At 37.5% G+C, this 24,130-nt stretch overlaps 1 protein-coding gene across 1 annotated transcript in view; it reads left to right on the forward strand.

Moving 5' to 3' along the window:
* The window catches only part of erc1b (ELKS/RAB6-interacting/CAST family member 1b), a 559,966-nt gene that overhangs the window by 236,438 nt on the left and 299,398 nt on the right, over positions 1 to 24,130 (forward strand). Inside the window, exon 13 of the mRNA XM_039760564.1 lies at positions 21,800 to 21,935. Within this exon, the coding sequence (XP_039616498.1) occupies positions 21,800 to 21,935 (136 nt within the window). The remainder of the gene's footprint in view (positions 1 to 21,799; positions 21,936 to 24,130) is intronic.

The following is a 24,130-nucleotide window of genomic DNA, read 5'->3' on the forward strand; positions in this document are numbered from 1 at the left end:
TATATACACATACTGTATATATACACACACACATATATACATACTGTATATACAACATATACATATCTACATATATACTGTATATACACATATATATATACAAATCTACATATATATATATTAGGTGGGACTCTATTAAAAAAATTAATCCAATTAATTAGAGGCTGTGTAAGAATTAATCTTGATTAATCGTATGTAATGTACACGTAAATTTGCCCCAAATCGCAAATGTTTTTTTTTTTTATTTAAAACGGTTTTAGTGGGCTTACAGAATCAAATAATAGACATGGACATGAATATTGTAAACTGAAGCTGTTTTAATTTCTGAAAAAAGCTTTAAACTGCATTTGAATTCAAAACAGAAACAAAAATATCATCCCTGGTTAAAATTGGGCAGACTTAAAAATAAAGTGGTAGTTTAAGTACTTTAAGTACATTTTCAGAATAGTATTGTCTTTAAATAATAATAACCAAAATTTCACCATAAAGTGCAGTTTTTCTTCTTAAAAAATAAGTCAGAAACATAAAAGGTAATTTGACCAGCTTACTCTTTAAACTCTGAGTAACATTAGCCAAAATTATTTTGTACATTAGGCTAAAACAGTGTGATCATTGAACATTTTGTAATTAGATGTATTTAGAATTACTAACGGTCACGGAAGTCCAATGATCCCCAGTAAGAGCCACAAAGTCCGCTTTCTGTAATGCATCTAATTTTGCTTGCTTTTCAGTGTGCACAAAACCATGCTTTTATCAAGGCTTCACTCGGGTAGTCGAAATGATCAGTCGTAGGAACGCGCTTTATTCCGACTCTAACATTTTTGTAGCTGTGATGTGTGCATCAGTGTAATGGATGTACCAGGAAATCATGCATTGACAAAAGTTCCCGTTTGCTTGGAATTGAAAGTGTGATTAAATGCGTTATTTTTAACGCTATGGAGTACATGCATCAAGCTTCTCAGCTGTGCTTGTGCTAAGAAAGGGAAAATTTTAAAAATAACGTAACATGATTCTGCTAACCTAATATTTTTCATACGCCCCAAACCAAGGAGATGCGAAGGTAAAATGAATCGGTAGCGCATACATAGTCAGTACATCCCTCTCGAATCGAACCTCGAATGTCGGCGTTAGAGGCTTAAGACTCTACAATTAGCCAGCGTGTGGCTTGTCTATGCTAAAGTATGTATTGTAGATCGGGTATATATATACATTTATATATATACCCGTATCGCAGTGGAGAAGTAGAAGTTATGAAAAGAAAAGGGAACATTTTAAAAATAACGTAACATGATTGTCAATATACAGTAATTGTTTTGTGAGTGTTATTGAATGTTGCTGTCATCAAGGATTTGATTATCATTATTTCTTTCAATCAGGCTCGTATTTGTAGGATGTGTTCAAGTTACATTCCGTGTTTGTCAATCGCTGTAAAGATAAGAGGTTTCATTCATCGATTAGTTCCTTACTGCATCAATAAACAGCTCGCCTTCCTTTTATCTGTGATGTGACAAACTGCATGCACGGGTTTTTTTACACTGTCTTCCTTTAGCAGGACATTCACTTTTTCCACCGTGTGCTTTGTTTCCGCAGTAGCTGCACTTATGAATATGATTGTATGTATAAGACGCTTCATATTTTTTTGCTGCCTTCTCAATTGTGTAATTCGGTTTTGTTCAGCACTCTTTGGAACTGTTGCTTTTTGTCTGTGCACTGCGTCAGTTCACGTGAGCCGCTTGGTGTTCTTGCATCGAAGGTTCCCAGCTGTACTGGTGCCATCTCCTGTAATGTCAGCTAAGACCCGGCACTTAAAAGTTTCTCTCGCAGTTTCAATGAGTTTGTGCCAAACACCACCCTGACCATCTCATCTTCCTCTGCATAAGCACAGTCCTTCACCCGTGAACATTTACCAGCAGTGTTTGTATTGGATTGCCGCTGATGGACGGCCTTATATGGGCAGGCACTAAATTACAAACGCTAGTGGCAGCCTGTCTATGAACTTAATTTAATATAAACTTACGGTTCACGCCGTGCTTTGTTTCCGCAGTAGCTGTACTTATGAATATGCTTGTATGCATCATTTGCTTCATAATGTTTTTCTGCCTTCTCAATTGTGAAATGGCGTTTTGTGCTCATCGCTGGAGTTCTTCCTTGTTCTCTACGTACTTACGTAGGAGGCGTGATGATGTCACACGAAACTCCGCCCCCCGCGGCCATCTCCAACTCAAGACTCCATTACATTATATGGGAAAAAATAGCTTCCAGTTATGACCCTTATGCATAGAATTTCGAAATGAAACCTGCCCAACTTTTATAAGTAAGCTGTAAGGAATAAGCCTGCCAAATTTCAGCCTTCTACCTACACGGGAAATTGGAGAATTAGTGATGAGTCAGTGTGTGAGTGAGTGAGGGCTTTGCCTTTTATTAGTATAGATAAGGTTTCCAGGTCCATGAATTTTATGGCACGAAAAATAATGATTTTAGCTTTAAATAGTGATGATTAGAATGTGTTTCACTCCAAAATAATAAGGTTATCCATAATATATTGTCCAATGTTTAATTATATGACAACTAAATAATATGTTGTACCAAAGCAGCTGAGCAATAAATTCTCACTGAGTTTGTTGAACAGCCAATAACTTTATTTGTAGAAGCTCTCATGGGAACTTTGCCTGGGGACAAAAGATGAATGAACCAGAGATCTTGTGGCGCCTTCTGCGTGCCTCAAGAACTTTAATCATTTTCCTCAAGGAAGCCACAATATCTCTTGACACAAATGGTTTTCTTAGTCAGAAGGTGCATAAGGCAGCAAATAGAGCAAACTATAGTTGGTTTCTTCCTGTAAGCTCTTTGTCACTGAAAGACTACCATTTCCTTCATGCTTACAAATCCATTCCTGAGCTGCTTCAAATTTACACCTATTTGGTCTTAGTGCATCCATTTGCACTTAAGATCTGAAGTGACTTAGTGCATTTATTCACTAAGCTGAAATTTTTTGAAAGTGAGTAAGACTGTTGGATCACATATCAAAAGTTGGTTCAATTAAGGTCAAACTTTCATAACTTTCATATTTGTGCAAGGTTTGTCCTGCAAAGTAGACACTGTATATCCTCATTATTTACTGTGCCTGAGCCACTTCTCAAAGCAGAACAAAGGGGATGAGGGATGGGTATTTTGGTACAGTGTGTGGGTATTCTCTCCTTGTATTCCAACGAAAGGGCAAAATAAACCATAGCTTACATTTGTTTGCTTCCTTTAATTATAAATGTCATGATTATTATACAGTACCTTAAAATATTTCAAGACAAATTCAACCATGCAGCAATTATTAATTATTACTTTTGCGTAGTAATGTATTGTAAACATGTGTAGTTATTTTGGACTGCAAACATTTTTAGGATAGCTGTCTATTTTTGACACATTTGTAGATGGTGAAGACTGTTACCTGGCAAGGTTTTTCTTTGATGTAAATCAAGAATATCATATACAAATTACAAATTACATGGCAGATGTTCAAATGAGGCACTTCAAAGGAAAAGACAGGCTCTGCATACAGAACTCAACCTCTTGACAACTAAAAAAACAGAACAATTAATTTTTAAATCAATATATCATTACTGTGAATACGGAGAGAAGGCTAATAAGATCTTAGCTCAACAAATCCACAAGCAGGAAATTCGCAATACAATCCGAGCAGTTACCAGCACAGATGGAGACAAAATTATTGACCATATAAATATAATGTACACATTTAGAGACTACTTTAAGTCCTTATATTCTACTCAGTTTAAAGAAGACAAGACACAACCTAATGCCTTTTTTGGATGCATTCCAGATAACACAACTAAATACCCTCAGTGCAGAGGAATTGGATAAACCTCTGGCACTCACAGAACTACTAGATGCTATAAAATCAATTCAGAGTGGGAAAACCGCAGGCCCTGATAGCTACCCTGCCGATTTTCATAAAAAACTATCAATTAAGTTAGCTCCCCTTTTATTAGCAACATTTATATAAGCTAGAGACAATAAAATTATACCTCAAACTTTTTGTCAAGCATTAATTATTGACTTTCCTAAGCAAAATAAGGACTTATTACAATATGCATCATACAGACCAGTCTCACTTTTGAATAATGATGTTAAGGTACTCTACAGAGTCCTAGCTAGAAGGATGGAGTAAGTGCTTCCTTTGGTAATATCACAAGACCAAACTGGATTTATTAAAGGCAGACACTTATCCTCAAACCTTTGACGCCTGTTTAATGTAATATATTCACCCACAAAGTCTAACACCCGGAGATGATAATATCTTTGAATGCAGAAAAAGCATTTGATATGGTTGAATGGAACTACCTCTTTACTACACTGGAGAAATTTGGGCTTGGCCCAAAGATATGTGCATGGATTAAACTACATTATACCAGTCCAGAAGTTTTAGTTTGTATTAACAACATTATTTCAGACTACTTCATATTAGACTTGCACTAGTCTAGGGTGCCCCTTGTCACCACTGCTTTTTGCAATCACCATTGAGCCACTCGCAGTTCACTTTCAAAATGCTTATGAGATAAAGAGGATTATCGGAGAAGGACTTGAACAGAAAATTTCACTATATGCAGATGATATGGTACTATATATTTATTTAACATCCACAAAATACTGTGCCTGCAGTCCTAACAGCACTAAAAGAATTTAAAAAGATTTCTGGTCTCAGAATTAATTTGAATAAAAGTGTGCTCGTTCCAGTGAACTCTCAAGCAGACAATATTAGATTGGACACTTTCCCTTTTATCATTGCAGATCAGTTTAAATATTAAGGGGTAAGCATAAAGCTCTTTATCAACAAAATGTTGTTGTCTTTGTGGAAAACCTAAGCATATGCAAATTAGAGCTGCATGAGAATAGTTGTGGTTGTCTTGGCAGTTTTTTCTGTGAAAATAGTTGTTCCATCCCTGCATTTTCTTAACCTTCTCTTATACTCTTTCTTACACATTATTATTAGGCACTTTTAGCCAATGAATTATTCAGTAGAAGATTGTCAAGAAACGCTCATTTAGGTCAATGACTATACACTTATAGTGTTCTGTTGGCTCACTGCTCTCTTATCTGTAACCAAGTTAGAATGTTTTTCTTCTATTTTGTGTTTTTTGTAATTCTTATGTGTCTTTGAAATGTGTGGTGGTTGTTTTAGTATTTTATATATTTCTTGAGTTTCTGTAAAAGCTAAATTTTCTCTTGTGACAAATAAAGTACTATCTACAGTATTTTTGATTTTTCCCACTGTTCAGTAGATCTCAATTATTCTTATTCTCAGTCATGTAGCCCGCATTGGGTGAAGTTAAGCAAAACTACCTTGAGTTTTTTGTGTTACTGGTTGCTTGACATTCACGAATATTGCTTTTCGGTAGTCATCTGTATTGGTGTGTTGTGGCCCAATATGTAAGGCTTTGTAAAACATAAGATCTCACTCCTTCACTTTGCTTGCTCTGAGCAGGTCACTTTAATGTGCAGTCTTTAAAGACATCTGTAACTAATGTAAAATCATATAAACAACTGCTCTGTAGTTATAGACCATCTTGGCAGGATGTTACTCTGATGCTACAGAGTAATGTTTTAATAATGTAAGGTTAGTGTGCAATTAGTTTTTTTTTTTTTTGCTTTAGGAAAATTTCACTTTACTTTCACATATTTGAATTCAGTGTTACACTCTTGTAAAATAAACAAAATGCAGGAGCCCAACTTTTGAGCAAGCTTAGTATGTTTCTTGGTCATTCAAACTGCAATTTCTGCATTTATTTCCAAGATATATAATTTTTGTTTGTTTGTGCATTAGCTGTTTCACACTTGAAGCAGTTCAAAAATTTGAAGGGTTATCCAAAATTAGACAAGGGACTCCTGAAGCATAGTACATAGAGTGCTACAGTGGGTGCTGGTTTTTGTTCCTACCTCATTAATTGGACTCTTACCTTAACTTAAGTTTGCACTTATCTGCAAGTTTGTGTCTTTAGAGTGTCAATCCAGAGATGCACAACATTGATTTACTTTTGAAAGGAATTTAACAAGTACAACTAAGCTAATCTCTCAGTTCTTTTAAAATTTGGTTCTTTTAATTCTTTAATGAAAATGCAGATTTTTTCATTCAGTTGCATGCTAATGATCACAGATGCAGAAACAATATTAGAATAGTTGCTAATGACTTTTTCCATCTTGTCTGTTTTTTGTTAACGGACACAATTTTAAAAAAAAAAATAATAATGTTGTTGCTTTGGTGAGTTTAAGCAGGTTTCACTCCCTCTGCCCAAAGATATCTTACAACAGTCCATTGTTCAACAGTGGTACAATCCGGCTACGGAGGGTCAATGTTAATTTATCCTTGGCTTCAACTAGACTAACAGCATAGCGCTAGCACTAACTATGCCTCCTGCAGTTGATAAAACCCTCTCGCTTTGGACAGAGGTAGTAACAGTTAGAGTCATGTAGTACTTTCCCAATATGGCAATATAAGGGTATGTGGGCTCATTTTTCCACATCGGTAGTGACATTCAAATATGTGTCCATTTATTTATAATACAATATAATATAATATGTGTAATACGTAATATATGTATGTGTGTGTATTTATTGGTCTATTTCTTCAAGGACGCAATGGATTATTTATTCATTTTGTTTATGCTGTGCCATTTTTTTAATTTGAATTGTGTAGTAAGGTGCATATTTTGTAGTACATTCACAGGTCCATATAAAAATTCACATTCTGGAATTTTGTGCATTGATGCAAACATCATTGAAGACATAATCACAATTCATCTAAAAATAGATTTTTTCCACACCTAAATTTTAAGTAGAACATTGGAATGTGTAAGAAGTTTTATAAAATGCTAAATGTTTTAAATGCAAACAAAACAAAGTCAGAAGATTTCAGTGAAAATATTACTGTCAAGGGAACCCTTATATCTATTTTCATGTTGTTCTTAGCTGGCCTTGTTGTTTTTTTTTTTTTAGCTAGACATTAAAATTGTTGTCTTGACTGTTTCAAAGCCTGTTAGGTCTAAATTCACAGTTGATTCATTTCAGTCATGTAACGATTTTGGATGAGTGAAGTAGCAGGTCCAAACCAGAATACGCACTAACATATTGCAGATTTCTGCTTTCACTTTGCATCTATTTCATTTTGGGACACCACTTTAAACTGGATGTGATACAAGTTTCTTTCTGCCTTCATTCATTTAATGAAAGTGGACTGAATTATGACATTAAACAACAATTAACTAATTAATTAATCATTAATAAAAACTGAATAATTGATGTTGTAGCTATTGATGTTTATGTCTCCTAATTTTATTTTTAGAATGTGATTTTTGTTTAGGTTTTCTAGTCAAAGGTGGATACTAAAAAGAAAATTAAAAACTGATTTTTTTCAGCGTAAAGATAAATAGAAGGCAGTGAAAATGCATTTAATTCTAGAGTTTAGTATGTAGCTTTGTAGTGTTTTAACATTAAAATTTCTACTCATTTTTCTAGTGCTAAAATTGTAAAAGCTACACAAAGTGGCATTGAGTTGCTTTTTTTTTCATGTGAACAGAAACAAAGATAGCCTAATGCATTTTGACTGAATATAAAAATAAATAATTACTTGGCCCATACCATAGATTTTTGTATGTAGTTTCATTTAAAATGTTAACATACTATTTCAAATAATAAAAGAACTTTCTTGGATTGTGCTGCCGCTGGGCAGTAAACTGCTTCAGTATTTACTAGTGAAAAACAAAATGATACATTTCAGTCAGCTGGGCACATAAAATAAAAAAGTAGAACAATTTTTTTTAGAAATAATTTAAAGGGTTATAGCCATACTTGCATAATTCTGTGGATGAAAACAGCTGGAAACTTCAAGATTCTGTGTGGTGTGCAGGTGGTGGCCTTTTACGGAAGCACTCTGTTCTTTGTGTTTTCTTTGTACTACCGTAGATACTAGCGTATAAGTCGAAAAATGTATGCCTTAAAATTCATTCAGAAAAACAGGGCCGACTTATCCACGGGCCACATAATTTTCCATAGAATTTGGGTAATGGCACAGTGCTCAAAGTAAACAGTGCAGTGATTCAAAAGAACTCTTCATTAAATAAACAATCTATAAAGCAAACGTGGAGGTTTAAAAATCAATAAAATAGAAAAACAATCCTTTAAAAACCCAAGGTTAAAACATTGCTAGGAGCAGTCTTTAAAATCAATAAGCCCAGTGCCTCTTTTAAACTAGCGTCTCAACTGCTTCTCCTGGTTGGGCTTTACAGCAGGCGAGACGCTCTCTCAGCAGCTGACCTTTCTCTCCCACACACACAGGTCTGGAGTCCTCCTGATCCTGGCTTCTGTCTGGCACTTATCCCAGGCCTGAGACTTGGAACCTTGGCATCCAGGACACCCACACCAAGGACTTCACCTCCAAGCCTCCCGACTCCCGCTGCCGTCCTGGCCTTACGCCGACAGTCTTTTCTTCTTTGGTCACTCCTGCTACATGATCGCTCAGCGGGAGCAACTTCCACTTCGACTTCCGGGCGTTGGCCTAACAGCCAGGCTTCCACACAGCTGCCTGCGAGTGCTTGTTCGCTCGCCCACTCGTACCGTCTCTCTCTCTCTCTCTCTCCTGCTTTCTCCAGCCACCTCTGTCTTTCTTTCTCTTCCTTGTTTTTTTTTTTTGCCTCTGTTTTGGCTTCTACACAGCTGCCTGCGAGCGCTTGTTCGCTCGCCCACTCGTACCATCTCTCTCTCTCTCTCTCTCTCTCTCTCTCTCTCTTGCTTTCTCCAGCCACCTCCGTCTTTCTTTCTCTTCCTTGGTTTTTTTTTTTTTTACTCCGTTTTTCCTTCCTCTCTAACTGACTCGTGCTTCTCTTTATATGCAGAGAGGACATAGCAGCTGCAGCACATTAGCCACAGGAACAATCATGGATGTGGGCAGTCCCTCGCTGTGCACTAGGTGAGAAACGCCCACACCACAGATCGCCCAGTGGCTCGCTACAGCCACCACGCCCCCTCGCTAAGCTGCGAGCGCAGTGATTATTTATTTAAAAACTAAAACAGCCTTTGCTAAAAGAGAGCTGTGGACCCATAACACCACATAAGCCTTTTTTGGAATTTCACAGAAGCTGCTGAAAGATCTAGAAGAAAAGGTAATTTGCTTTCATAAATTTATTATCAAGCAAAGACAAAGTTATGACTTTGACCTCAGTAACATTGGTAACATGGATGAAACGCCAATGACATTTGATATGCCGGGGAATCGAACTGTAGCAGGTATTGGTGAGAAGGCCGTACTTATTAAGACAACGGGCTATGAAAAAAGTTTTACCCTCGACTTATATGCGGGTCATAACAAATTTCGTAATTTTCGGCATAAAAATACACTTGACTTATCTGCGAGATCGACTAATACGCGAGTATCTATGGTAGTTTTTGACAAACTTTTTCTGTTTTTTCTTGAGTTTCCATGAATTTTGCATTTTCTCCTAGGGACAAATAAAATATTTTCTATCTGTGTACCTTTAGCTCTCTCTCCCTCTATCTCCCTCCATTCAGCACAGATTCTTGCCATGTTCATGATGTTTCTCACCGTTTTTTTTTTTGTTTTTTTTTGGTGTATGCATTGTCACAGGGATGCTGTGACACAAGCAGTTTCCCTCTACAGAATCTGCAGTTTATTAGTATTTGTTTCATTAATTGACCATCTCTTTTGTTACCTTTCACAGTAGAGTGTCAAATCCCATCTCATTTTAACAGCTGGCTTGTCTTTTTATTGGGTTTGCTTGACTTCTGACATTTTATTGAGATAAACTGCTTATCAATGTTTTGTCTCCCTTCTCCTGTAGCTCATAGTGCAGTTCTGTTCAAAGTGTGCCACCATATGTCTTCTGTAGCAGCACAGCTGTTCATTTAAGAAGTACACAGCGAATATCAGTTTGACATGGGTAAAGGAGATCACCTGAAATGGCACATTTTGGATGGAGCAAGCCGCGAGTGAATAGCACAGCACTGGTTGACAGCTTGCTGACATTTTCACAGACACTGCATAAGCAGTACAAATGCATGAATAAACAGTTGACTTATTTTGCTTGCGAATGCATCAGACTTCAAATCTGTTTTTATATATGTGATTCAGTAAATGTGCTTGTGAAAGTATGTGATTCAGTACATACACCAGTATTTCAATATGCCTCTACTATATTATATTCTTTTTTTCCTAAAAAGTTCTTCATTCATAGTCAAGTGCCACATTCCATTTGCCCTTCTGTCTTCACAAAGAAAGTTCACTGTTTATTCCTGCATTTGCATAGTTTGTAAGGTCTCCTCCATCTCTGAAAATGTTCAGAGTAAACTGATTTCTAGTGCTGTGCTTTTTTACTCACAACATTCTATGTGCACAGTATGTCATCTAACATATTCTCTTCCCACGCCAAACTGCTGCTGGCTGTGTACTTCATCTTGCAAATTGTGTTAAAAAACATTGTGATGTCATCTTACATAATGGAAATAACTGGAGAGCCATCAGTTTTCAGATTTGTCCTTGATTTTCTTCATCACACAAAGTAAAACAACATGAATGATTATAAATGTAACATTTTTTCAGTCATTATCTAGTCAATTGCAGTACAGAGACAGCAGTTCACATTTGGACAGCAAAGCTGTTACAAAATAAGAATCAACTACAACTAAAAGTATACATTTGTTTTGCATTATTGTACTTACTGATGAAGGAAACACAAACTTTTTAATGAGACTTCAGTAAGAGAAATCAACAATCATGAAAATGTAGTATTAACAATAAGCAACAATAACCTGCCCCTTGCAATTACACGCGCCCACCCCTCCCTCCTACAGTTGGTTTGTTATAGGGGTCCATATATGATTAAAAGTTGTTTATGTTTGTGTACATTGGTGAGAGAGGCCAGAAACTGGAAAAAGGAAGAATTCTGTATTAAGCATAGTAGCTTGATGGGGAATCCCAGTCAAGCAACTCCCTACCAAATGCCCATCCATTTTTATAAATTAGTATCAGGAGATACTACAGGTAAGGCTATATTAAAGAAAGAGAATTTCCAGAGGTTTACAGAGGGAGAATCAGGAGATTTTGATCAAGGTCTAAAATAAGTTTTGCAGGGATGGTACCCAGGTCAAATAAAAGTCAAGGTGAGAGTAGAGAGGTCCATAAGGAGAAATGTTTGAGGCAGATTAGGAACATAAACCTACAATAGAGGATAGCTACAGACATCTGTCCAGAAAGCATAGACATGGATATAGATATTGGGATCATATTTACTTTAAGGACTGACCTGATTTGAAGACAGAACAAGGAGGAATAGAAAACATGGACCTATCAATGTTTTTAGTCTGGAATCGTCAAAATGTGAATATTTTGTCGTTGTCTCATCCAGCTCAGGGCTGAAAACAGGTGGGTTTATGCCACAAATACAAAAAATCAGGGTTCTAGGAAATTGATCGTACTGTTGTACAAATTGGAAATTTGTCTGGATGTTTCTTAACCTCCTTCATAATCTGCAGATAATATAAGACTAAGGGGGTGATGTGATTTTAATTTTAAGGCAGTGAAGGGAACAGAGTGGGATCTATGCCATGTTGGATTTATGGAATTTGTGAAAGAATGTACAGTAATTGGCTCCATACTAATTGAAAGGTAAATGACCAATGAGATAACTCAAGGTATAGCAGTGGCACAAATTCAAACTTACCATGATTCATAGTGGAGTTCTTAAAGGAATGTCCCTTACCATCCCATAGAAAAGAAGACAGAAGAGATCTAACTTCAGACCGATATTTTTTCAGGGTTAGAGCGACATTGTATTCATTTTGATAATTGCTAATCTAGAAGTAAGACAGTGAAAGAAATGACCATGAGGAAAGGAATTCTTTGACACTCTTAAAGATACAACAGTAATTACTTGTTGCAATGTCCTGCAGAGAAAGAGAAATGTTGATGCCCCAAGAATTAATGGTGGAAAAATCAACTGATGGCATGGGAAATTTAAAGGAAGGAAAGCAGAATTTGCCCAATAAATTTAAAAGCCAGACAGGTTCTCAAGAAAATTTCTAACCAACGAACACAGGAAGATGAGGAGGAGCATTACCAAGAAGAAGCAAATTATTGTCAGTATATAAAGATGCTTAATGTTATAAATATTATATGGATGATCAAATCAAGACTATGAAGAACAATAGCAAGGGACTCAAGAGAGATATTATAAATGCTAAGAGACAACAGAAGGCCTTGTCTGGCACCATTTTGGATCTAAAGGTGTTGAGAAGTAGTTGAGCTGGTGAGAATTAACACCATGAGGGAAAAGTGTAATGTTTTATTAAAATTAATATAGCTCTTGCCAAAATTCATTGTGTGTAAACTTTTTCACAGAAAATCCCTAATTCATGTGGACATCTGGCATACATTTACTGGTCCCCTCTCAGGGATCAAACCTCGGACGTCAGTGTCAGAGACAAAGCCCCTTTACGCGCCACGGCGTGTGGTCGTTTATTTGCCAGCCGAGAGGGGAGCAGTAGAGTGTGTACGCCTGATGAGCCGAAATGAGGGCGAAACATGTGTCGAGTACTCTCTGCGTTATTTGACAGAAAACTATGCAACATTCTATGATCTACTTTTTGCAACTGGTAGGTAACCACCCACACAATTCAGGTCGGGACACAGACAACAAATGCACATTAGTGTGTGTGTGCATATATAATTATTATTTACAAACATGTAAATAAACATCAATAAGAATAAAAATATACTACTTAATAAATCTTGATCTGATGTTCATTACAGCATAATATCCTAATTGATGGTCAAGAGGGAAACAAAACACTGTAATTATGCAATTTTCATTACGCTATAATTTAAGTTTATTACACAGAAAATCACCCGAAAAGGCAGCGTGGGAAAGGGTTTGGAAGAGGACGAATAGTAATCGAGAAATGCTGTGTGGGCGGGGCCGGTTTTGAAGTGGAAGCAGGACAAACCAGAAGAGAAATATATATAAGCGATAGGTGAAATAGTTGCACTAACATCATATTTCTACAATCTCAATGCCAGTAACTTGCTAAACTTAGCTCCACCAGTGTAGTGTCAACCCTGAGTGCAGTCAGTGTCAAATTCAGCTTTCTTCAGCAGCAAAAAATGAATTAAGACTGTAATTGAGATCAAAAGTTCATGCTCCCAACTCAGCAAATGAAGGAGAGCGTCCTCCAAATATTAGAGACAGGATTCAAGTTTAAGGATTTTTTTGCCTCTATGTAAGAGCCAAACACCTTGCATATCCATTTGTGAGGGTCAGCAACATAGCCAGAGTTTAATATTAATGAAATCTTGCAGCTTTATTGTATTAAATGTCCATCTGTGACACAGGATGATGGCATTGGAGAGTTGTTTTCCATAATCGTTGAATGATAATCAGAGAATGGCTTTTCCAGCAATGCATTAACAGGAAGAGAAACTGACAGTTTATAAGTAAACATGTCTAATCTCAAGTAAGAATGGTGTTGAGGGGAAGTAAACAAAAACATGTTGCTCATCAGCCAATCAAACAGCTCTGTATGGCTTCTGGATATGACAAAAATATGTGACAGCGCTATACTACAGTAGTTAATGTTGCTGCATTAAAGGACCAACAGTGCAGGTTCAAATCAAAGTCTGGATGCTGTTGGTGTTAAGTCTGTGCATTATTTAAATGTCTGTAATTGTTTTCTTATGGTATTCAAATGTATTTTCACATCACAATTATCTGCATGCAAGGCTGATTGAAAACTAAAAATTGCATTAGTGAATGTTTATGCTCATATACTCTGTGAAGAAATGTTCTTTTCTATCTGAGTTGGTTCTTGCACCCTAGGCTGCTGGTGAATGTTTCAGCTTTCAGCAACCCCTCATTTTAATTAAGTGGCTTAGATAAATGAATAAATAAATTAATTAGTTAATTAAATTATGCTTCTGTTTTTATTATATTGCATTTAAATAAATGTAAACATTTATTGTATTAACATCTAGCTTAAAAAGATGTAGATATAATCTTTTTGAAACAGTAACAAAAGTCTTACTTTTCAGTGGACCTGCCCTGCTGTTGTCATTCTGGCAGTTTGGTAGTTGTGATGGGATGGTGTTTAGTGCATTTTGTATGATACACAATGTGTAGAGAAAATCTGAACATCACAGGAGATCTGAGCATTGACAACCATCAGCTGTAACTTTGTTGGCCACAGAATACCCATCTAGAAATGGGCTTTGCCAGAAGGAATACTGGAAGGCTGGGAAAGGTATGGAATGGTTCCAGGAACATTACATCATTATGTAGTTGTGCTTCTTGTCACCAAAATACAAACCTTTTCAGCATTGTTGCATAAAATGAAATGAGTACTTTGGAGTAGAGGTTGCCCACCACCCATAATATGCCATAGCCATTAGCAAAATGTTGTAACATTTCTGTCCAGTACTTCAGATCAATTCCAGGTTCAGTATGTACCATATAGATGCTGCATCTATGTTGTATGGAACAGAGGAGAAATAGAGGAGCTTCCCAGTGGCAAATTTATTTGAACACATTTCAAATGGTACTTTCTAATAGACAATTTCAGAGAAAACAAACCAGTTTGACAAATTATGACACAAGTTGTTATTCTCATCTCATTTAATAATTTAAAAAAATAATTACCAGGGGCAACATCTGCACACCTTTGCATGGATTTGGTCGTGAAAATGTGTTCTTCTTTTTCTTTCGGTTGCTCTAATTACATCTCCTCTACGTCTTGCCCTGTGACACCCAGCAGCTGCATGTCTTCTCTAACCACATCCATAAACCTCCTATTAGACCTTCCTCTTTTCCTCTTACCTGGCAGCTCTATCCTTAACATCTTAACATCCTTCTCCCAATATACTCTCCTCTGCACATGTCCAAACCAGCGCAATCTTTCCTGTCCCAACCGTTAAACTTGAGCTGACCCTCTAATGTACTTGTTCCTAATCCTATCCATCCTCGTCACACCCAGTACAAATCTTAGCATCTTTAACTCTGCTATCTCCAGCTCTGTCTCCTGCTTTCTGGTTAGTGCCACCGTCTCCAACCCATGTAACATAGCTGGTCTCACTACCGTCCTGTAGACCTTCCCTTTCACTCTTGCTGATAACTTTAGTCACAAACTACTCCTGACACTCTTCTCCACTCATTCCATCTTGTCTGCATTCTCTTTTTCACCTCTCTTCCACAATCCTCATTACTCTGTACTATTGATCCCAAGTATCTAAACGAAAAAAAGGGCTTTTACAGGCGGTGATCAGCATGAGCTCAAGCGCATGCAGAAGAAACTTGGAGTCCAGCTCAGGGCAGCGAAGGAGCAGTACAGGAGAGGGCTGGAGCAGAAGTTGCAGAATAAAAGCATGAAGCAAGTGTGGGACAGGATGAAGATCATCACTGGCTGCAGCTCGAAGCGGAGTGCCACCATCGAGAGAGACGTGGAGAGAGCAAACCAGATGAACAACTTCTTCAACAGGTTCGGCCACCCTAACCCACTCTCATCTCATAGTACTGCACCCTCCACCCATCCTTCTGCTGATACCAGCATAGGAGAGAGTTTCCCCCAACCCATAATTACAGCAGCCTAAGTAAGCAGAGAGCTGAGACTTTGTGCCAGCAAAGCAGCGGGTCCAGATGGAGTATCACCATGACTGCTGAAGGCCTGTGCATTGGAGCTGGGGAGTCCTCTACAGCGTATCTTCAACCTGAGCTTGGAACAGGGGAGAGTCCCGAGGCTTTGGAAAACATCTTGCATCACCCCAGTCCCATAGGTATCACGTCCTGTTGAGCTGAATGACTTCCGGCCTGTTGCTCTGATGGAGTGGCTGCTGCTTCACCACTGCTCAACCCTCTGCAGTTTGCATACCAGGAGAAGGTGGGAGCGGAGAATGCCATCATCTATATGGTACACTGATCCCTCTCCCACTTGGACAGAGGCATTGGTGCTGTAAGAATCATGTTTCTGGACTTCTCTAGTGTCTTCAACACCATCCAACCTCTGGTCCTTAGGGACAAGCTGACAGAGATGGGAGTAGATTCATACCTGATAGCATGGATCGTGGCCTGTCTTAAAGACAGGCCTCAGTATGTGCATCTCGGGAACTGCAGGTCTGACATTGTGGTCAGCACCACAGGAGCGCCGCAGGGGACTGTACTTTCTCCGGTCATGTTCAGCCTATATACAGCAGACTTCCAATACAACTCCGAGTCCTGCCACATGCAAAGTTTTGCAGAGGACACTGCTATCGTGGGCTGCATCAGGAGTGGGCAGGAGGAGGAGTATTGGAAACTAATCAAGGACTTTGTTAAATGGTGTGACTCTAACCACCTACAACTGAACACCAGCAAAACCAAGGAGGTGGTGGTGGATTTTAGGAGGCCCAAGCCCCTCATGGACCCTGTGATCATCAGAGGTGACTGCGTGCAGAGGGTGCAGACCTATAAATACCTGGGAGTGCAGCTGGATGATAAATTGGACTCGACTGCCAATACTGATGCTCTGTGTAAAAAAGGACAGAGCCGACTATACTTCCTTAGAAGGCTGGCGTCCTTCAACATCTGCAATAAGATGCTGCAGATGTTCTATCAGACGGTTGTGGTGAGTGCCTTCTTCTACGCGGTGGTGTGCTGGGGAGGCAGCATAAAGAAGAGGGATGCCTCAAGCCTGGACAAACTAGTGAGGAAAGCAGGCTCTATTGTAAACATGGAGCTGGGCAGTTTGACATCCGTGGCAGAAAAACAGGCACTACGCAGGCTCCTGTCAATAACTGAAAATCCACTGCATCCACTGAACAGGATCATCTCCAGACAGAGGAGCAGCTTCAGCGACAGACTGCTATCACTGTCCTGCTCTACTGACAGACTGAGGAGATCATTTCTCCCCCACACTATGCGACTATTCAGTTCCACTGGGGGGGTAAACATTACTATTATACAAAATTATTGTCTGTCTGTTATACCTTCATTGTTATCACTGTTTAATTTAATATTGTTTTTTATTAGTATGCTGCTGCTGGAGTATGTGAATTTCCCCTTGGGATTAATAAAGTATCTATCTATTCTATCTAATCTATCTATCTATCATGTCAACTCTACTCCTTGTATCCTCACCATTCCACTGACCTCCCTCTTATTTACACACAAGTATTCTGTCCTACTGACCTTCATTCCTTTCCTCTCCAGAGCATATCTCCATCTCTCGAGGGTCTCCTCAACCTTCTCCCTAGTATTGCTACAGATCACAATGTCATCAGAAAACATCATAGTCCACGGGGACTCATGTCTAATCCCGTCTATCAACATGTCCATCACCATTGCAAATAAGAAAGGGCTCAGAGCCGATCCCTGATGTAATCCCACCTCCACCTTGAATGCATCAGTCACTCCTACCGCAGACCTGACCATTGTCACACTTCCCTTGTACATATCCTGTACAACTATTACGTACTTCTCTGCCACTCCTGACTTCATCATACAATGCCATAGCTCCTCTTGAGGCACACTGTCATATGCTTTCTCCAGGTCCACACAGACAAAATGTAACTCCTTCTGGTTTTCTCTATACTTCTTCATCAACATCCTCAGAGCAAACATCTCATCTGTGGTGCTCTTTCTTGGCATGCAACCATACTGTTGCTCCTAATAATCACCTCACTTCTTAACCTAGCTTACACTACTCTTTCCCATAACTTCATGCTGTGGCTCATCAATTTTATCCCCCTGTAGTTACTACAGTTGTGCACGTCCCCCTTATTCTTAAATATTGGCAGCAGTACACTTCTTCTCCACTCCTCAGGCATCCTCTCACTTTCCAAGATTCCATTTAACAATCTAGTTAAAAACTGCACTGCCACCTTTCCTAAGCATCTCCATGTTTCCACAGGTATGTCATCTGGACCAACGGCCTTTCCCTTTTTTCATCCGTATTATAGTTGTACTTACTTCCTCCTTGCAAACCCTTTGCGCTTCCTGATTCACTATCTTCACATCATCCAGCCTTTTCTGTCTCTTGTTCTCTTCATTCATCAGCCTCTCAAAGTACTCTTTTCATCTGCTCAACACACTCTCCTCACTTGTGAGTATGTTTCCATCTTTATCCTTTATCACCCTGACCCGCTGCACATTTTTCCCAGCTTGGTCCCTATGTCTAGCCAATCAATACAGGCCCTTTTCTTCCTCCTTAGTGGCCAACCTCTCATGCAACTCATCATATGCCTTTTCTTTAGCCTTCGCCACCTCTCTCTTCATCTTGTGCCCTTCACTCTTCTCTAATTTCTGCATCTCCCACTACATCTTCCCCTGCCACCACTTTGCAGTCTTCAATCTCTTTCAGATTGACTTTTCTGCATAGGATGTAATCTACCTGCGTGGATCTTCCTCCACTCTTATATGTCACCCTATGTTCCTCCCTCTTCGTAAAATACATATTCACCACAGCCATGTCCATCCTTTTTGGCAAAATCCACTATCATCTGACATTCTTCATTCTTCTCCTTGACACTGTACCTACCCATCACCTCCCCGTCTCCTCTGTTCCCTTCACCAACATGCCCATTGAAATCCACTCCAATCACCACTCTCTGTCCCTTGGGTACACTGTTCATCACTTCATCCAGCTCACTCCAAAAATCTTCTTTCTCATCCATCCACACCAGGATAGAAGAGTTTGAATTCATTTCTGATCCATTTGCCTTACTCCCCTTCCATTTAGTCTGTTGTACGCACAATATATCAACCTTCCTTCTCTCTATCATATCAGCTAACTCTCTCCCTTTGCCAGTCATACTTCCAACATTCAAAGTTCCTACCCTCACTTCCACCCTCTTTACCTTCCTCCTCTCTTCCTGCCTCTGGAGTCGTCTCCAACCTCTTCTTCGGCCAATGGTAGCCCAATTTCCGCCAGCACCCTGTTGGGTAACAATACTGGTGGCGGTCATTGTTAACCCAGGGTTCGACCGATCTGGTATGGAAAGTTGTATTGTTGTCCACACATTGATTTGGCATATTTTACACCAGATGCCCTTCCTAATGTAACCCTCCCCATTTATCCGAGTTTGTGACCGGCTTAAAAGAAACACACTGGTTTGTGCATCTCCTGTGGCTGGGTTCAATGTTGAAAATATGTGAATACCAAAAAAATTGGAAACTGTGCACACTTATTTAAAAAAAATATATATATATATATATATATATATATACAGATTTATAAAACGCAGTGTAAACACATTTCTCATTAATTACCTTTTTAAATTGCATTCCTTTTGTAAATGTGTATTTGTGAATGTGCCTCATACATGCAATCACAATGCTGTGGATATTCATTGTTTATTAGAATGGCTTCCCTCCTGAGGCATTAAGATCCTGCCACCTGCGTTCAAGAGCATCTGACTGTGCTCAACAACTGAATGTGCAAGATCATTCATGACATTATAGTGCTTTTCCCCTGCATTCTGGGGGTGCGAGTGCCTGAGGAGGGAGACACTTTCACCTGGTATGTGTAGTGATGTGATTGCCGATAACAATGAATATTATAAAGCATATGAAAAACTGAGGGTTCAGCTAGTTACCTTTCCAACAAGCCATTTACCACATACAGTACTGCCACATCTGTCAAAGCTATTTTACCTCAAAATAAATGACTCACAGGTTGATCCAGACCATGAAGAGATGATGTTTGTCAGTCTCATCTTGGCATCACATATGACTTGTATGGAACATGACAGTTTCCAAGTAACAAAATCAGCTTAATTCTTGCTAGGTGCCCTTATTGCAATATGAGTGCAGTAACGAGCTATGATTACTTTAGGACAAAGCCACAAATTGCCTTTCAACATTATCCAAAATATGTTATATTTTATGTGTGTACACCTTACAAAAACTGGATGTAGCACATCCTCAGCCATCTAATGGCTTCCAGCACAGCAGGCATGTTGTAATGAAGGTTAGCTGAGATTCATGACCTCTTGGCCAATTCCCTGAGAAGTGACAACATGTAGCTAACACAAATTGCCGAAAAACCAAAAAGTTCTTCAGTGGAAATATGCAACATTGTCCCTCTTTAAAGGAAACTAAACTAGTGTACATCATAATTATCATTTTTGAGGTTTAGTATGTTTATCACATCAATGCACATCATCATAACGACGCAGCGATATGATTTTTTTTTATATACACAAGTTGTCATTTAGCTAGTCTGTCTGCATTTCCTTGCTTAGTTAAGGGTAATGTCATTTCCTAGAGTCTCTGAAATTTTGTATACGCATGGGTCATAGTTATTTTAAATATATCTTCATCCCCCCAGATGTGTGCATGCGAAGTTCTATAGGCACATTTTGAGCCTCTTTTGTCAGTATGCAAGCTTCAAAAACTTTTTGTGGTCATATGGTATTTTCAAAGGACAGTACATACTTTGTGCTTAGTTTTCTTTAAATTTTTGCAAAAAGATGAACTTTGATTGCTTTTGTGAGGTCTCAGTAGCAAGTCAACAGCATCTTTCTGTTTCTACGAATGCACTGGCTTGAAATTCAACCAAGTGAAATAAAGTGGGTATGGAAAATGTCACTGTTAGCATCTCTCAAAATTCTCATCAAGTAAACATGGCATTAGAAGAAATAAATGACCAAATCACTCATACATTGGTGTGTCTAAGAAAATTGCCACTAATTGTAAATACTGAAGAACATCGATTATCCAAAATAATTGGGATCAAGGTTGGTTTTGATTGATCAAATAGTTTGATAATCACAATATACATGAAAATTCACAGCTTATATGAAACAAACCGTAATTAGGCTTACAACTAAACTATTGCACACAAGGTTATTACTAGTTTATTTTTGAATATAACAATTAAGAAATGATTTCTAAGTAATAGCCAAAATGTTACGAAGAAATAATGCACTTTATATTTATTTTGAACTTACCTAATTGTTTTAAGTGGTTTTACATAAACAGTAATACTCAAACACAAATTAAAGTGTAATGAGTCTTGGGAAAGTTTATTTTTTAAAATACAATATGATATCATGAATATTTCTTAGAGCCATGAAAAATTATTTTTTTCCCTTTGTGGTCTCTCATCCTTTTTAATAGCAGTATCTACATAGACTGCATTCAGACTGTCACTAACACCTCACCATTGCAGTTTCTAATGATTACCACATACTGTATATTTTTCATTCCATCTGCAGCCTTTGTCTCCAAGGGCAGAAAGCATGGGTTAGTATAATATATAATGTTGATACAGAGGACACACATGCATGCATTTTGCAAGAATTCCTTCTCTCCTAAAATACATTCGTCAAAAGGCATGTTTATTGGCGACATCCAGACAGCATGGGCAGGATCCCTGGCTTGGATCAGTTTATGGAGTTGGGGATAGTTAGCACAAATGGTGTAACTGCTAAACCTAAATGAGTGGTGCACGGCAGAGGCAGCGAGGAGTTGGCTGTGTGGGCAAGCAGTGCATCAGGCAGGGAAAAGTATGTGAAGCTTTGTGGAAAGGGTCTTGGATGATAAAGTGGCATTGGAGGGCCAGGCTTATAGAGTAAACGTTAGGGATTAATAATCATTTCTTCTCACCCCCAAACAACTGTAACAACCCCTTTTGATTTAAATACTTGAGTGAACTCTTTCCAATAGTGTGTACTACTATTATCTTTTAGTATTCATGTGTTTGTGTAATTTTCTCCTAACTGTGAGTCAAAGCTAATATGTGGTTATGCCTGACTTTGTAGGCAGACGAAAGATCAGAGCAAGAAGGTTGCTAGTCTGAAGCATAAAGAGCAAGTTGAAAAGAAGAAGAATGCTCAACTGATGGAAGAAGCTCGTAAGCGAGAGGATAATATAACCGAAAGTTCTCAACAGCTTCAGGTAGGAAATTTGTTTGAACTGAACATAATTTAGAACTACTTTAAAAGTGCACTTTTAAGAATTGGTTCAGTGCGTCAAGTAATGTTTATGGCTGAACCCACAATCCCATGTGGTGTTCATTTTTTTTTTAGCTCACATGAAAACATCACACATATATCAGTGCTGCAGTTTATTTGGAGAAATTCAGGGCTTTTTATTTTTTGTTAAAGATTTGGGCCAGCAATAGCCTAATCGTCCAGAACATTGTAATTTGCCTGGGATATAGTCTTCAAATGTGGCATTTAATCAGAGCGAATGGCAGGCTATTAAATTATTTAAATAATTTTTCCTATTCATTCTCTTCATCATATGTTGTGACATTGTGTGACTGTTCTCAGCAAACCACTTTGAGGCATATTTTTAACACTTGTGATAAACAGAAATTAGGATCCCTACTGTATAATATGATTACAATATGATGTGTTAAATATCCTGTTCTCAAGAGTACTATCCATGTGTTCTAAGTGTGTTCTAAATATTGTAGATGACAAGAACATCAAAGTTTGACAGTAAATCAACCATATGATTTACACTTTGGAATATTCTCAAGCCCCTTTTTCATATTCTAGATGAGCCTGTATTATTCAAATGGAAAATATAATTGAAATAATTTGTTTAGAAATATAGGATGTAGGAAGTTTAAAACTTGTTGGGTATAATTATTGGTTTTATGGGTTAGCTACATTAATAAAATTATTCCACTTTGCATAGTTTGATAATCTACAAAACAATAGTCTGGCATTTCAAACAATTTTATGTTACCACAAAAAAACACTACAAATTAAGTCTTTTTGGGAATGTCTTTGTTTGTTTTGGATTGATCGTGATTGAATTGGAAAGAAATGGCCTCTTATTATTTTGAAACTGCTTCATTGAAACCATATGCATTTATGTATGACATAAGCACTAGATGTTATATACAGCATTATAACCTGTTTTAATATTCCATTTGTTTCTTATTAAAAAAATTAATCTCTATTGTCTTTGATGTAGTTGCTTGAATTCTCCTAATTGTACATAGCACATTAATCATAATTAATGAGCTACAGAATATGCAGCAGTGAATTCATTGATACAGCATAGTGGTGGAAAAGCAAGTATTACTGGACCTTTCAGAAAGACTGCTCAGTATTTTATGATGGCTAGAAATAAACCAGGTCAAATGAGTTTATGTGTAATGGAATTGTTTAATCAACTGAAAATCAAGATCAGCCCTGATGATTCGGAGTCAGATTTTCGAGGGTGGTAAATGAAATAACAGTACCCTTGGACCAACTCCAGTCTAGCAACTACCAGTCTGATTACATTCATGTTTTTCTACAGTCCAAGAAATGGAATGTCTTTCAAAATATGTAGAGTTTTTCTAGATAATAATTTTATATTTATATATATATATATATATATATATATATATATATATATATATATATATATATATATATATATAAATGAACATTATTCTTCATACATGCATTGTTCAGTGCATGCAGTTTGGTTAATTGGAAGTGCAACGAAAACAATGTAGATATCTAAAGAGATTTCATTCTACAATTTAATGTATTCAACACACACACAATTTTTTAACATTTTAAATATATTACCTTAATAAAGGTCTGAGTCTTGCTTAACACATTACTTAATTCATTGTTAAATAACATATGCAGTGTTTTATGCTTTACCAAGAACAAGATAGCCTTTTATAATAGATACATCAATTTTTGACACATATCCTTGTGATATTACAAATACATTTTTTTCTTTGATGTTTTAAATTATGAATAGAATATCTAATTAGAAATACATTTAAAATAGGCATGTGCTCCCTAGGTATTATTCTTATGTGGCCAGCTTAAGGTTTTGATGCCTCTTATTGTTCGAAAAATAACCATTGTCTTGGAATAAGTTTTTTTTTTTTTTTACCTTTTTAATATAATTAATTCTGATTAACAGATTATGATGACTAAGATAACATATGAAAATTAGTGATATTTAGTAAATAACATGTTCCTAGCCAGATTTATTTCTCTTGCTTCTTTCAGTTAGTAAATTATTTCACAAAATAATTACTCCAGCAATTCCTTAGAAACATTTTTAGTGTAAAGACTATTATTCATTTAATTACATCAAATTCTAATATAGTTTGTCTGACTAGGCTA

Source organism: Polypterus senegalus, chromosome 8 (assembly GCF_016835505.1).
Source record: "Polypterus senegalus isolate Bchr_013 chromosome 8, ASM1683550v1, whole genome shotgun sequence".
NCBI lineage: Eukaryota > Metazoa > Chordata > Cladistia > Polypteriformes > Polypteridae > Polypterus > Polypterus senegalus.